At 41.9% G+C, this 14,716-nt stretch overlaps 1 protein-coding gene across 1 annotated transcript in view; it reads right to left on the bottom strand.

Annotated features, from left to right (window-relative positions):
• Positions 1–1,587: 1,587 nt before the first annotated feature.
• Positions 1,588–14,716, bottom strand: part of adgrg6 (adhesion G protein-coupled receptor G6) — a 71,248-nt gene continuing 58,119 nt past the window's right edge. The window contains exon 26 of the mRNA XM_084000894.1: positions 1,588–7,680. Coding sequence (XP_083857020.1) covers positions 7,460–7,680 — 221 coding nt within the window. The 3' untranslated portion in view covers positions 1,588–7,459. The remainder of the gene's footprint in view (positions 7,681–14,716) is intronic.

Below are 14,716 nucleotides of genomic sequence, written 5' to 3'. Positions count from 1 at the left end.
CCAAGGCTGCTGCGTTCACAAGCATTACACAATTGTCACCTACTGTAGGGGAGCAGTCCAGACTGGAATCAGATTTATGCTGCGCGGCCAACTCTGTTTTGCAAGAAACAATTTGACTGCACTTAAGGGTAAAACAATTGTTAGGAAGAAAGAAAAAAAGTTTGATCTGTTGTCATAATCACTGAAACACAGCCTGCACAGACACTCTCAGTGGGTATATTACTTACATTATGTAAATTCCATTCATCAACTGTTAAGAACACATTCCAATAATCTTAGTCAGTTTTCATGCCTTGGGCAGCAGCTTGAAACACTGGATTATATCACTAGTTTTTTAGAGTGACGTATTCAGGGCAACACACACTGGTGCCATGTTATGTGGGTTGTTGCATCCGTAGTACAATAGCGCAACTGTTCTACTGTATCTCCCAGTGTCTGTGTGAAGCAGCAGTTGTGTCACATCCACTCCTCTGATGAAAACATCCACGACGGCCCTCTGGCTCTGCCGCGGCCTCTGCATTGTTTTGTTCCTGCTTGTTCTGTTCAGTTTTCCCTCAGGTCAATGGTGCACAGATTTGCCCCAATAAAGAATTGTGGGAAATGTAGTTTATCACTCACTGACGTCTGCAAAACAGCAACTTTTATTTTAATCCAAATGCTTTTCAACCTTTCCTGTCCGTGGGCCTTGGCTTTGACATATTCCATTGTCTGTATATAAAAAAGGACGTTGGTTGCAAAAAAAAAACCAAGATGGCGGCGACTGGTCAGAGATTATGTCCCATCTGGGCTCTAACCCTTTTGCCGGGAAACATGGAGTCTTGACTGTGAGTATCAGTTTATACTCTCTCTATCAGTTTCCTGTCATACCTGTCCCAGAAAAGGCAAAATATTAAAAAAATTACCTGTAAAACAAGATGGCGACGGCCAAATCCCAAAACTCTGGGCTGTAAACCAATGGGTGAAGCCATGGAGCGTTGCCACTTGGTCCATCCATTCCGACCCATCTCTATCTCACTACATCATTGTATCTCCTTAATGCATTCATGCACTAAGTTTCTTTTTAAGTTTTCTTTCTTGTTTCTTTTCTGTTTAGTGTGTTTAAGTCCTACTTTAGTTTTGCCCATATAACACCATCTCATTCATCATACATTCACCCACCAACCTTACTGACTTACTGAATACTACTGAGTGTGGATAGGAAAAAATGGTACAATAAATTATATTGCTAACACTGTGACATTGTAACATTTCCTCTACCCATAAGATTAGTACAGCTGTTAATACTAACAGTACAAATAGCTCCTTATGCTCAATTATATGTGAAAGTATCAAAGCCTCAGTCCACAGAGAAATGCACACAGCCTGTATTCAGAAACTAAACCTTAAAACCAGCCGTCAGGACTTCCTGTCACCTTGTGATGTCACAACATAACTCCGCCCACCTGTACCCTTCATAGTGTTAGACAACAAACTGTGAAATTAAAGTTTAAATCAACCTCTGTGCAACTTTCATGACCTTAAATTCCCTTTAATGTTGAGATGCTGAAGTGACAAACCATACGACAATGACAACATCAATGGGTGCAGAAAAGTGTTTACATAACAATAATAATCACAATAATAATAATAATAATAATAATAACAATAATAATAATAATAGTACAAATACAAAACAACAATGAAAGCCAAGAACAATTACAATCCTCATCGGAAATCTGCATTTGGTACAATATCCATCAACCAGACAGAGTTCAGAGTTACTAGAGAAATATTTAAATTAATTGGAACTGTACATATGACATGTAAGAGAAAACAAGAGACAGACGCACAGATATTTGTTGGGTTAGAAGACAACCTATCAAAAAAAAATTAAGTCGAGCTGAATTAAACCATTTTATAAATTACACTCTTGTCATGATTTGTGGTGTTAGGGCATGTTGTGTAACCGTGTGGCTCATGGAAGTGCAGCGATGTCACTGTGAGATTGCACAGGTTTATTACTGAGGCCTGACCTCAGCCTTTTAAACAGAAACAGACAAAGGAGTTTAATTTGAAGCTGATATCTGTTCATAGATCTGAGTGAGCAGTGATGCTGATGTTAGTTTCTGTTGAGCTGCCAGAGGGCTTTGAGACTCAGGCACTAATAATAAGAGATTAATTAGAAAACTCTTCCATAAAGCCTAAATATTCAGTTTGCATCAGTTCCAGGATGTTTCTCCAGGTTTGGGATGTTTGAGACTGGACACAGTGACAATGGTCCTTCTGATTTACATGTAGGAGACTTCATCTCCTCTTGTCCTTCATTCAGTACTGTATTTCTAACAGTCTTTGGCTACGTTTTAAGGCCACAAGGAAAAAAAAAAAAGAAAAAAAAAGAGGAACTATCTTTTCCACCCTCAGGCTGAACCCAGACCAGTGACTGAAAGAAGCACTGAGCTATGCCACTGGGGCTGCCAAAGGGGCCTCATCTCTTCTTTACTATCTCTGGGGGTTTGTTTCAGAGGGCTGAATAATACATTCTTCCACCACTCTGGGCAAAAGAAAAGAGAAACGTGGGCCAGGGTGCCTGACGGTCGGTACAATGCGTGCTTCACTACACAGTCATGCTTTGGTGTTGAACACTGTTGGCTCGGCGCGGACAGTGGAAGTCTGTTTGAGCCAACAGTTGACGAGTCGAAGTCCAAAGATCCAGAGTCTAAAACCTCACGCCTGAATGCCTAAAAACTGTCAGACAGGTCTGTGTGTTCGTCCGCCAGGTTTCACCTCTCACTACAGATGACTGTCAGCCTAACCAGAGAAGAAAGTGAGTGAAACAGAGGCTGGGATGAGCTACAGGTGCAGAGAAAGTGTACATCCTGAAAATAAATAAAAGTATATACCACACAGTAAACATGTCGGTTTTGCTCTAAAGCTTTACGGAAGATCTCAAAGAAACAAAAACACACAGAATTCACAACGAGCAAGACATGTTTGACTGTTTTAGCAACAGTGGGCGAACAAAAACACAGAAGGACCAATAGGGAAAGATTATTTATACACGTGTTTCACAAAACAAGGCATATTTTCAGCAAAACACACATTAACCATATTGAACTTCAGGAATGCTGTGTTTCCCTTTTTCTTTTCTTTTTTTCCCAAATGTGCACATGAGTTTCGTAGAGAATTTATTCAATGTTTTTATGGCAGGGACAAATCACCAGCGTATAATAACCCAGATTGACACTAGTTATTAAACAGTTCTCTTTTATGGCCGCAGCCTGATAAAACTAACAAAGTGTCAAACCGCAAAACTTCCATTAATAACCGTGCAGACAGAAGTTAAAGTGTCACTGGATCCAAACAGTCCACAAGCAAAGATCTACTTGAATTCACCATTTACCATAACAAACACGGAGTGGGAGGAAAACAGAAATAATCCCAGTATTTTGTTATTTCTGACGCCACATCAGCCAATAAAAAGTCAATTAGTAAAAAACTATTTCCAGCTTTTGTGCTTTCGTTTCAAAAGAAACATGTAGATTGCTTTGCTGTTAAATTGATTTATTTATGGGTTACTGTAGGGTTGGGTGCTAATTGTGGGTCAACCATGGGTCAATCATAGGTGAAATTATGACAGGGGTCAACTGGTATATTTCTTATTAATTAATGTCAATCATATGCTAAATAAGCAGTACTTATTTAGACCTTTAGTTAGGGCATATAGCAAGTGACAACGGATAGTTTCTAGGATGAAATACATTTACAATTGGGTTTGATTGAACTTTTCTTGCTTGTGAACTCAACTCAAATTAACTAACCAAATAAAACAATAGCCTTAGTGTCTACTTTCAGTATAATCGGTATCAAATTAAAAGGCTTTGTCCAAGAAATTTCAAAGAAATCATTAGTAAGTAACAATCCCATAAAATACAGCGTTACCCACAACTGTTCTCATTACCCCTGGAAAAATATCCCATATCAAACCGAGGCTGAAATGAAAGTTTTTAACGAGGCTGTGTAAAACTGGTTAGATCTAGAGTTTTTACAATCCATAACTTTTAAACCCTAATCAAGGTCCGAGAAAAGCCCTAAAGTGACCACAGCCCCGCATCAAGCCAGTTTCGGTGATATAACAACCAAACATCTCGTGGTATCCACAATACAAATGCAACTGAACAGACTGTCCCTCTTCAGTTAGTGGGAGATAACTGCCAAACTGCAGCCTTAATAGGCATAGACAGTGTCTGTTTCCAAACTTCTTCACTGTTGACTAAATGTTGTCCGCTAGCCAAACAGTCACAGCTAATGACTGGAGGAAATTACTGTTTAAACATCAATTCAAGTTTCACAGTTGGAGAGCATATGTGCAGGGGATGGCTACACGCAGCACTCCATAGACCAATCATTGTTTTATGAGGAGGCACGCCACTATCTGCAGCTGCAAACGTATGGAAGAGGATTCGTTTAGCAGCAACGTATTGACTTTTAAGGCTTGTTGACAGGAGCAAGATCTGAAGCCTGTTAAACAATAAAACAAAAGTAAAACTGCTGTAGCATCAGTGTCCTATGATATGTTATATACAGTATATTATACCATTTTGAAGTCAATCATTTAATCTTTTACTGTGTTTGACAGAACAAATGGGATGATCTTTGGTAAGTGATGAATTGAAATAGCCGTTTCTAACAGGCACACAACCTTGTGGGCTGGTGGGCTCAGTCTCCCAAATCAAACCATGCCATCCCAGTGTGAGTGGCATGAACAGAATTTCCCCCTTTGGACTAAAATCATTAAAAAAAACAGAATTACCCCTTAAAAATGTTGTTATGTCACTGTGACCTCGCCCTTTGACCTTCGACCACCAAATTCTAATCGGTTTCTTTGAGTCCAAGTGAATGTTTGTGCAAATTTGAAGAAATGCCCTCAGGGCGGCCTTGAACTATAACATTCAAGACGCCAAAAACATGTTTAGTCATATCACCATGATCTTGACCTTTGACATCTGACCACCGAAGTCTAATCAGTTCATTCCTAATTCCAAGTGAATGTTTGCGCCGGATTTGAAGGGATCCCCTTGAGGCGTTGTTAAGCTATTGAGAAGCCCATCATGAGAACTTGATGGACGGACAAGCCCAACACATACACATAATGCCTCTGGCCGGGGCTGTCACAAGTGCGGGGGCATAATGACACTTGACAAACTCAACAGAAAGCTGTCTTTCCAGAAACAACACCCTGATTGCTCTGGATAATCCACAGACTTCACTGTCAGCAGACTCCAGCGAGGATTATTCTCTCGCCAAAAAACTTAGCTTGTGAAATGTCTACGGAGAGGCCTGTGGAACATCCAGAATCAAAGCTTTTCAAGTGTCATTTTGTGATCATTTAAGCACCGCAAGTGAAATTCTATTCACCTCCGTTGCATTTGGGTGGTAGCTGAACCCAGCTGGATAAAACCAAAACTATGCGTATGGCTGGACACCCCATGGGAAAACATGAGCAGGCCCTAAAGGTGGTGAAAATATCATGCTGGCATCTGCACCGTGAGCGTTGTCTTCACGCTGGGAATTCGTCTTGTTATCATAAAAACAAAGCTATTATGATTTTTTTTTAAAGTGTTATTTGAACATGTTTCCTCTCCACAAATGATGCCTTCTAAGATTGCTAAACTTTGGCTGACGTGCACGAGGAGCTGAGCTTCACTGGCCACCGGCATCATCTTTATCGCTTATCCTCAAACCACAAGACATCGACTCACCAGTGAATCACAGCGGGATTGTCCGATTTGCCACGTAGAAAAACGTTTTAAAAAGTGCAAACTGAGAGAGATAAATATTATAATCATTAAAAAAAATGCTTCAAATCCGACAACACTGGTTGGTCCAGAACATTGGTCGAAGAGAAAAGGACACCTCAAAGATTTAGGTGCTTTTTTTCTCAGATTTTAAAATGTGCATCAACATGCTTTGGCGTTTGACTGTTAGAGATACCAGCTGTGGGGAACACGATGTACATGGGTTCAAATGATCTCTCTCCAGCTCGGCTGACAAACTGATTGATTAGATTCTGTTCTGTGATTTCTGCCCTGTCTTTCTCCATGACTCTGAAACTGACAGAGTGTGTGCCTACACAGCAAGGGGAGCTGGAGAATGTATGGTTTGTATGCACAGTCATGGCGACCCTTGCAGGACCCCGCCAAGGCACGAACAAAAGCAACCACCCGGACACATTGTAACACTAAAGAATAAGGCACGTAGAATAGATAGATCATCAATATTTACATAGAATATGGCTCCACACACATGCACAAACAGTTTTAACAAACATCACAGTATTAAAAAAAACACCAAAACATAACAGCCTACTTTTTTTCTACCAGATCCTTTTTTTTCTCTTCTCTCCCGTCCCACCTTGTGTTTATCCTTTCCTACCCACTGCTCCTTTTCATTTCCTCTTAGTTACACAGTCTGGAAGCCAGGTCAGCCGATTCTGTAATTTGATATGATACAGTAGAATCGCAGCGAGGGTCTCTGACCGCCCTGTAGCCCTTAAACACCCTTAAACACTCTATTATCCAGGAGACCCGGGGATTTCAAAGCCTGACGTGCAACTCTGTCTGTGATCGTCTTGACCCGATCTCTGGCTTTTTAGCAGTTTGTTGCAGCTGAGTTCTCAGGCTGCCTCCTCAAATCTGACTGAACAGTGCTTTCATGTAAAGCTGCTACAGTGCAGAGGCTCTGTTGGTGGTTGATTGTTGTAGATCCTCCATAACACACTTTACATGCTGCTTTGGTACAGAGTGCTTGTATCATGGGGCCAAAGTTTTGGCCCCATGATACAAGCACTGTGTGTGTCACCCATTTTTTTTTCTTTCAGTCCAAATATTATAATTTATAATATACAAATACAAATCAAATTCAAAAAGAAAACAGGAGTAAGGGAAGACGGCAGGAAGCATGCAGAGACTGAAGAGAAACAACCGTTCTATAACATGTTCCATGGCTGCTTCTACAGTGTCTGTCTCGGTCGTTCTGATTGGAGGGTTCCTTCCAACGTGGGGCGACAAAGAGTTTGAGAATTCTTGGAGGTTCTGAGACTCTCAGAGAGTTCCAACATGTCGGGAGCAGTTCCACAACGCACAGGATTCTAGAATGTTGGACGGGCCTCAGTCGCGGAATTCTGGAGCGCGCATTATGTGATGGCAGCTGCTGGAGGGTTCTAGAATGTGAGGAGCTGTTCCAGAACACAGACGTTTCTGTGACAGCAGGTGGTGGTTTCAGAGAAAAAGTGGAGCCTTAAATATTATAGTAGGAAGTTTCATAATGACAAGTCTGATTCCAGCCCCCCCATGTCACTGGAGCTGTCACAGGCTTTTTTTTTTTCTTCTTTTTTTCTTTTTTTTTTAGAACAATTTAGTAGTTCCAAGACGCTACAGGAAGAAAGTTCTAGAAAGTCCGCCCCGGAAAACCGAGGACAGTTCTAGAACCTGGTGCTGTGGGCGAAGCTGTCGGACATGATGATGTTCTTGTAGAAGTTGTCGGTGCGTGTTGTGCAGTAATCTTTCACCTTATCAATCATCTGGCTGACAGGGAGGATGGAGGAGGAGGAGGAAGAGGAGGATGAAGAGTTGGGCTCCATCTCAGAGGAGGATGAAGACGAGGAGACGCACTTGGGACTGGTCTGGTTGGAGTAAGGTTTATCTGCATCCAGGGAGGAGAGAAACACGGACACACACACGGATTAGGATATGAAAATGCAACCATTGTCACAAGTGTGAGAATCGATGACACTCTGGTATTATTACTATAGAATGAATCGCCTTGTTGTTTACAACTACTTCCGGTTAGAAAACCAGCATGAGAACAATAGTGACGGACGAGAGTTTCGCTATATAGCCTATATCTAATTTTATCTAATACTCAATAAACGGTCCATGAAAAAATATTTTTTCCAGTGGATATCTGAGTTACAACATGATTGAGCTAACTGGAGTAGTTTCATGTCGTGTCCGACAACGGGAGGGTTTTAACAGCTGACGTCCTGATGTTAGCTTAGCTACCGCCGTCAGCTTAGCTACCGTTAGCTGTCCCTGTCCGCTGAGCCACTGATGCTTTCTAGACATTGTGATTCCTCCAAACTGAATAAATACAACACATAGCAACACAAAACACACACACAGAAATAGTAATGTTTCTTCAATCATTTCAGATTTGTCTAAACGGTGACAGGGCGTGAAAAATATGGTATATAGCTAAACTCTCGTTTGTTACTACTGTTACCATTCAAATTACGTGCTACGTTTTCTACCCGAAAGTAGTTGTAAACAACAAGGCGATTCGGTCTATTACAAGTTTAAAAGTATTATTTCATGGACAGTATTGCAGATGTAATTAAATATATTCTTCACGTCATTATTCATTATTCAACAGTAAAAAAAAAAGAAACCCACATGGTTTCTATTACACAGTTCCAAATGCACAGTTTAAATGAACTTGACAAAAGAGAACAAAAGCAAGGACAGGGAGGTGGGTGAGGGCAAAAAGTGAGGGAGGAATCAAAATATATTGTTTTACATTCACTACACATGGATATGAAGAGAGAAGTGCAATAATATTTGGCACCATCCATTTCAATCCAAACAATCCTAAGTATATGTTCATACTGTAATGGCCCGGGGCCAAAAGTAACCACTTGCACCAAACAGGGTTTATGACATATAAGAAGGGTGGATCAGATTTATCTTAATAACAGAGGAGATTCACATAAAATAAGTCCAATAAGATTTAATATACTTTTATGAATAGAATAATATCAACTCTGACAATAACCTGTCACTGTCCTGACAGACTGATGAATGATCCATGATCTGATGTCAGAGATGTTTTGAGCACTATGTGAGCCATGTTCTGGGCTTTGAACCGGCTCACTTCTTGCCTCAACACCTATGAAGAGCGTATGTCTTAAGGGTCTTTCAACTCACTAAGAACTAATGGAGGTTTTGTTTCTTTGCTCTATCATGTTTTTAGGTAATGGTACAAGGTCTACCAGAACGCTTTAGGTCAAATGGAGACGATGACTTTATTCTCCACACTTACTAGTTTTTAGAACAAACACTTCCCTTGATGATGTACAATGGTTCCCTCATGTTGTTTTCCGTTGGAGGCTGCCATGCATGCTCCAAAGGAAAAGTGGTCTTAATGGGTGTAAAGCGGATGAGCTGACCATGTGTAGGCCTACCAAGCATTTTATTCTCTGTTTCCTTATTTATATCGTCACAGTGCCAGGCAATCTGGTTGTTGTCTGGTGCTTTTGTTTGTTCCTTTTTTCTGTCCCAAACGGGGTTGGTTGGTTTGGCATTCTTCCTTCGCAGAGACTTGCTATCTCAGCTAAAGGTTAATACAACCAGGCAGAGTGAAGCCACACGAAGACTGTGGGGGCTTCACACTCGCAGCCTCGTCCATAAAAGCATATTTGGATTAAATTTTCCACTTGATCCCAAGATCACTTTTCAAAATGTGTGCATACCTGACGTAGAAGGACACCTACAACCAGTGGTATGTTTGGATATCATCATGCTGCTGTGTTATTTGGACCTTGGAGGCTCTGCGCTATTGTGATGGGTTTAGAAATGATTTGGTTCAACTTCAGAGAGCGGGATGGGAAGCATATGGAAATACGGGTGGTACACAATCAACATGCGCAGCGTCTGAGGTACAAAGCTTCGGACTCAGCTCCATTGTTCTGCTGAGCCCGCCAATGAAAACACCAAGAGGCTGAACAGCTCTGTTTTGAGATCGACTCTCCAACTGCTGCGAAAACTATAATTGGCTGGAGTAATCTGCATCCCATTTAAAGTGGTGAGAGAGTGGTGAAGCCACATCGTGGTAACTCGTGCAGCGTGTGAAGAGAAACAGGCTCGTGTTGTGTTCCAACATGTTGGTACGAGTATGTAAAGTACAGAGTCTGTCACATCTTATTTCGCTTAAAGGGATAGTTCAACATTTTGGCAAATTGGCCCGTTGCCATAATCCCTATAGTCATAGCAGTAGGTTCTTTACCTTTGTTTGTCGGTGCAAGCTATTTTTAGAACGGTGGAGCAGAGCTGTGAGCTGCTCAGAGCTACGCTACGGAGGCTAATGGGATTTCTTGGTTTCCCTCATCAAACTCATCAAATACACAATCCAACAACTCCAAAACGCTCTGGTGGACAAGTTGTGACCTGCACATTCACCACGCTATGAGATAATAACACAACGTTACCAGACAGAGTTGTTTTAGAGGTAAATTCATGCAAAACCACTGATGCGCTTTGCCTTCAGGGACAGTTTTTCAGCAAGCAGTCTCTGTATTTACCTCGAAAACGGCTCTGTTTCATAACGTTCCGTTATTATCTCATAGCGTGGTGAATGTGCAGGTCACAACTTGTCCACCAGAAATGTTTGGAGTTGTTGGATTGTGTATTTGATGAGTTTGATGAGGGAAACCAAGAAATCCCATTAGCCCCTGTAGACCAATGACCATGGGTCTCATCAGCTGAAGAACACCAACCCAATGCCCATGCATTGCCATGAGTGTAAGAAAGTCAACATCAGGCTCTTTACAGCTTCAATTTGAAGGTAATCAGGTTTATGGCCATAACTTTGTCTACTTGTTGTGAATGTCATCCTAAATTTATAGTCACGTCACTTCAATGAAGCTATTGATGTTATTTGGACCAGTGTTCACAGCCTCTAGAGTTTTATACATTGGAACATTCTTTTGGAAACTGGGCCAGGCCATGGAGCAACGTATACAATTTGTAGCCAAATCAAGCACATACTGTCGGTGGTCTGGCCCTCCGGTACCATCAAAACGTGAAGTGTGACGGCTGTAAAGCAATAATTTAGCTCGCATCTGAATCATTCTGCACGGCCAAAGTCTTCCTTGGCATGACAGAGACATGACTGAATCACGGCTCTATCTGCTGCCTAATTAAACAGAACAGGGATGAAGTTGTCATGTCGTTGTTGCTCAACATACAGATGTGATTCCCCGCTCTTCTTCCAGCTGCTGTCCCTACGCTGCATGAAGCTCCGGGGTCAGGAGATAGTTGCCTGCTGGCGTCGGCTACAGTCACGACTTCCTTAATTCACGCATCCTGACATTCACTGTGCATTATGTCAGCACTGATTATACCCCTGGCTCCACGCAGTTATGTTGAAACTGGTCCTGTCCACTAATTCTGACTTTTCAAATGCCCTATTATATCCCACAGGGATGTTTGTTTTTGTTCCTGCATCTTGCATTTTCCCCCCATGTTGCCTCAAATACACTCCAGAGTGCACTTCAGGACGAAGATGGAAACTGAGGGGAGGGGGGTTCTGGTTGAACCAGGGTCACAGTAAAGACCTCTGGAAATCCCTGGTCATGAACTCCAGTCGTTATGGCTGAAGGCTTTTACCTCAAACATCTGGAAACTATACGATGAGAGATTAATGCCGGTACAGACGCTGTGAGATGCTCAGACAGAGAGAGAGAGAAAGAGAGTCCTGCCTACAGCACATAAGATTACAGATCCTGATCTGGGATTATACTTATCTTTTTCCATTGGAAACTATGATGTGGTTACTTTAGGAACTCTTTAAATTACACCTCAGAGTTCCCAAACGTGCCAATCTACATATATTAGTTTAATTTCAGCTTCAACTCTATGAATAATGTTGTACATTCTGTATCATGACAGTCTGCGTGTACATTTTTATGTCTGGGAATGGTGTTACTTTGTGGGACAAAGACAAGCAAAACCATAAATGGTACCGTTTCTATGGCGATCTGTGTTGAGGTAAAGATATGTTGATGTTTTCTGTCTTTGATTCAGACCTCAAGTCAAAGAAATCAAAATACTTTCTTCCGACTCTGTGTTATTCGAATTGTAGATTATAGCCAACGAGTCCATCTACAAAAATATTATTTTCCATGTTGAAATCATTTCCTGATTGAAACTCTCAGGTCCTGGAGTCCAGATGACAGTGTTCTAGTGAACAACAATGCCTCCTAACCATGACTGAAGGGTTGGCTTCTTTTATTGGGCCATCATGAGGGAGCGGTTGCACCTCATCAACCTGGGCTCAGACCTCAGATATTAACGCTAAACACACATGCACATGAACACTAGGGGCGGTGTGGGGGCAGGACGGGGATCTGATCTCTGTCGCGTGACAACGGAGCAAATCACCAAACATCTGGACCGTCGTTCAAAACTATTGGTGGTGTTTCTCTTGCATTGGCAAAATTAGGGAAACAGACTCACCATTATGAGGATGTGATTGGCTTAGAGGCCGAACAGACTGACTTGAAGAGAACAGTTGCGTTCTTGATGCAGCTGGTTGTCTACATGAATTAATAGTTAACCCTCCTCAAATTGATGTAATCTGTTCCTTCCCTCCATTTTTCCCCTTCCTTCCTTCCATCCTTCCTTCGTTCCCTTCATTCTTACTTCTTCTTCCTTCCCCTTTTGATCCAATTGACCCAATCTGTTCTCCTCGTCCATCTTTCTTTGCTTCATTTTTCCCTTCCTTCTTTCCACATTCCTTTTTCCCTTCCTTCCTTCCTTCCTTACTTCCTTCCTTCCCTCCCTTCGTCCTTACTTCTTCCTTCCTTTTTGACCCAATTGACCCAATCTGTTCACTCCCTTCACCTTTCTTTTCCCCTTCCTTCTTTTCTCCCATCTTTCCCTTCGTCCTTCCTGCCTTCTTTCCTTCTTTCCCTTCCTCTTTTGATCCAATTGACCCAATCTGTTCCCTCCCTCCATCTTTCCTTCCTTCCTTTTCCCTTCCTTCCTTCCCTTCATCCTTACTTCTTCCTTCCTTTTTGACCCAATTGACCCAATCTGTTTACTCCCTCCACCTTCCTTTTCCCCTTCCTTCCTTCCTTCCTTCCTTTCTTCCTTCCTTCTTTCCCTTCATCCTTCCTGCCTTCCTTTCTTCCTTCTTTCCCTTCGTTCTTCTTTCCTTAACAGGAGGGTTAAGGCTGAACATAGAAGAAGAAGACCTCGGTTTCCTCTGGGGACACAGTGAAGCCAAACTGAACTTGAACCTGAACCCAAACCGGTTTGTCCTGGTTTACACACTGTAAAACATCCTGGACTGTCCCTCCTCTGTCCTAAGCCCTGACTTATTTCCATTGATCGTGATGAAGTGTATAAAGTAAGAAAATCTGGATGCAAAGAGATGATTTTTCTCCTGTTCAGTCATGATTTGTTTGTTAGTTTCAGCCAAATGTTGACATTAAGCCTGTACAATATCAGTGTCAACAGCTTGTCTGGCAGCACTGGTAACCAAAAAATATGTGAATTTATATGCGTTACTGTACGTTTTACAAAACAGCTAGCCAAGAAAAAACACATATATTTCCTCCCTCTTCGTCTGCTCAGGGGAGTGCATCAGAAGGTGCACCAGAAATCAAAGGTTTCGCCTTGAACAGGGCAAAAGGTTAACAAAAGAAAAAAAAAAAAGAGAAAGAAACCCCCTGATTACTGGGAGGACAATGGATTCATTATTGTCCAGAGCGAGGAGTATGGACTCTGTAAGTCTTCACCGGGCTGGACATCGAAGAGATGCTAACAAGTCTTGGGCAGGAATGAGTTGAGGACTCTGCCAACAAAATGACAAAGACAGTTCTTGAAAAGGTCCTTGTGTCATGTTTGGAAACAAATCAGGTGATTTCCCAATATGAGTCTGGACCGGGACTCTGCTCGTAACCGCTACGAGCTGATTGAACCGACTGCGAGAGTCTCTATACGGTGGAGGTTTCCTATAGGTCAAACCTGTCTGGAACCAGTCACCTCCGCTTCACAGCCACCTCTCTGCTGCCTCAGCTCAGAGAGGATGCATGTATGATCCAGCAGAGCTACATGTTCAGTATTTGGCTGAGCTATTTCCGTGACTAACAATTGAGAAACAAAATAAGGAATGACACAGAAGAAACCAGCCAGCGTTTATGTTTTGGTGCTTTGGCTGAGACCGGATAAGCTTTCTGTCTGTTTGCCTGGCAAAAAGGAGATAAAGCAAAGAATTCCAAGGTTTCCGAACACAACGCTGCAGCCTTCAAACCAAAACGTTTAAAGACTCAACTTCACTGGGCAATGGTGCTTCCACGTGCAAAGGATGAAACGTCGGGACTCTGATCCTTCATCCAACTTGACAGTAGATTTCAGAAACAGGTTGACATGAGGTGAGGATCTGGACTAACGTGCCAGAAAAGCCAGAAACTTCCCTTAAGGAGATAACAGGACTTTTTTTTTTTTTTTTTACTGTTCAATAGGAAAGTCCATCAGTGTTGGCTGAACGACTGCTGCACGAGTAACAGGAACCAGGTCCAGAGGGAAAGAGGATCTTCACAAAATAAGGTGTTTGTGATGTGTTTATTTTATACAATCCAACAAATTATCTGTGCAGTCGAACGCGGAGCACGCTCCAGCAACCAGCAGCACGATCTGTTTATATGCAGAGACACTGGTGCTGAAAAGACTGAAGCAGCAGGAAAAAGGCTCAGTGTTTATGTGATTATGGAAAAACTGCATATTCCTACATAGTTTTCCTTCCTGGGGGTGTAGTAGGCCTTTACCACACACACTGAAACTAGATTTTAAACTCCTCTATTATGTGAAATGATAAAACAACAATGTCCTTTAAAGTTCCCACATTGTTGAATGTTTTTTGAAGCTACGGTGGCCCAGATGTCTCAACACAATAAACA

Source organism: Trachurus trachurus, assembly GCF_905171665.1.
Source record: "Trachurus trachurus genome assembly, chromosome: 24".
Lineage (NCBI taxonomy): Eukaryota > Metazoa > Chordata > Actinopteri > Carangiformes > Carangidae > Trachurus > Trachurus trachurus.
Note: the sequence above shows the minus strand (reverse complement) of the source record. Positions and strands in the feature narration are given on the sequence as shown.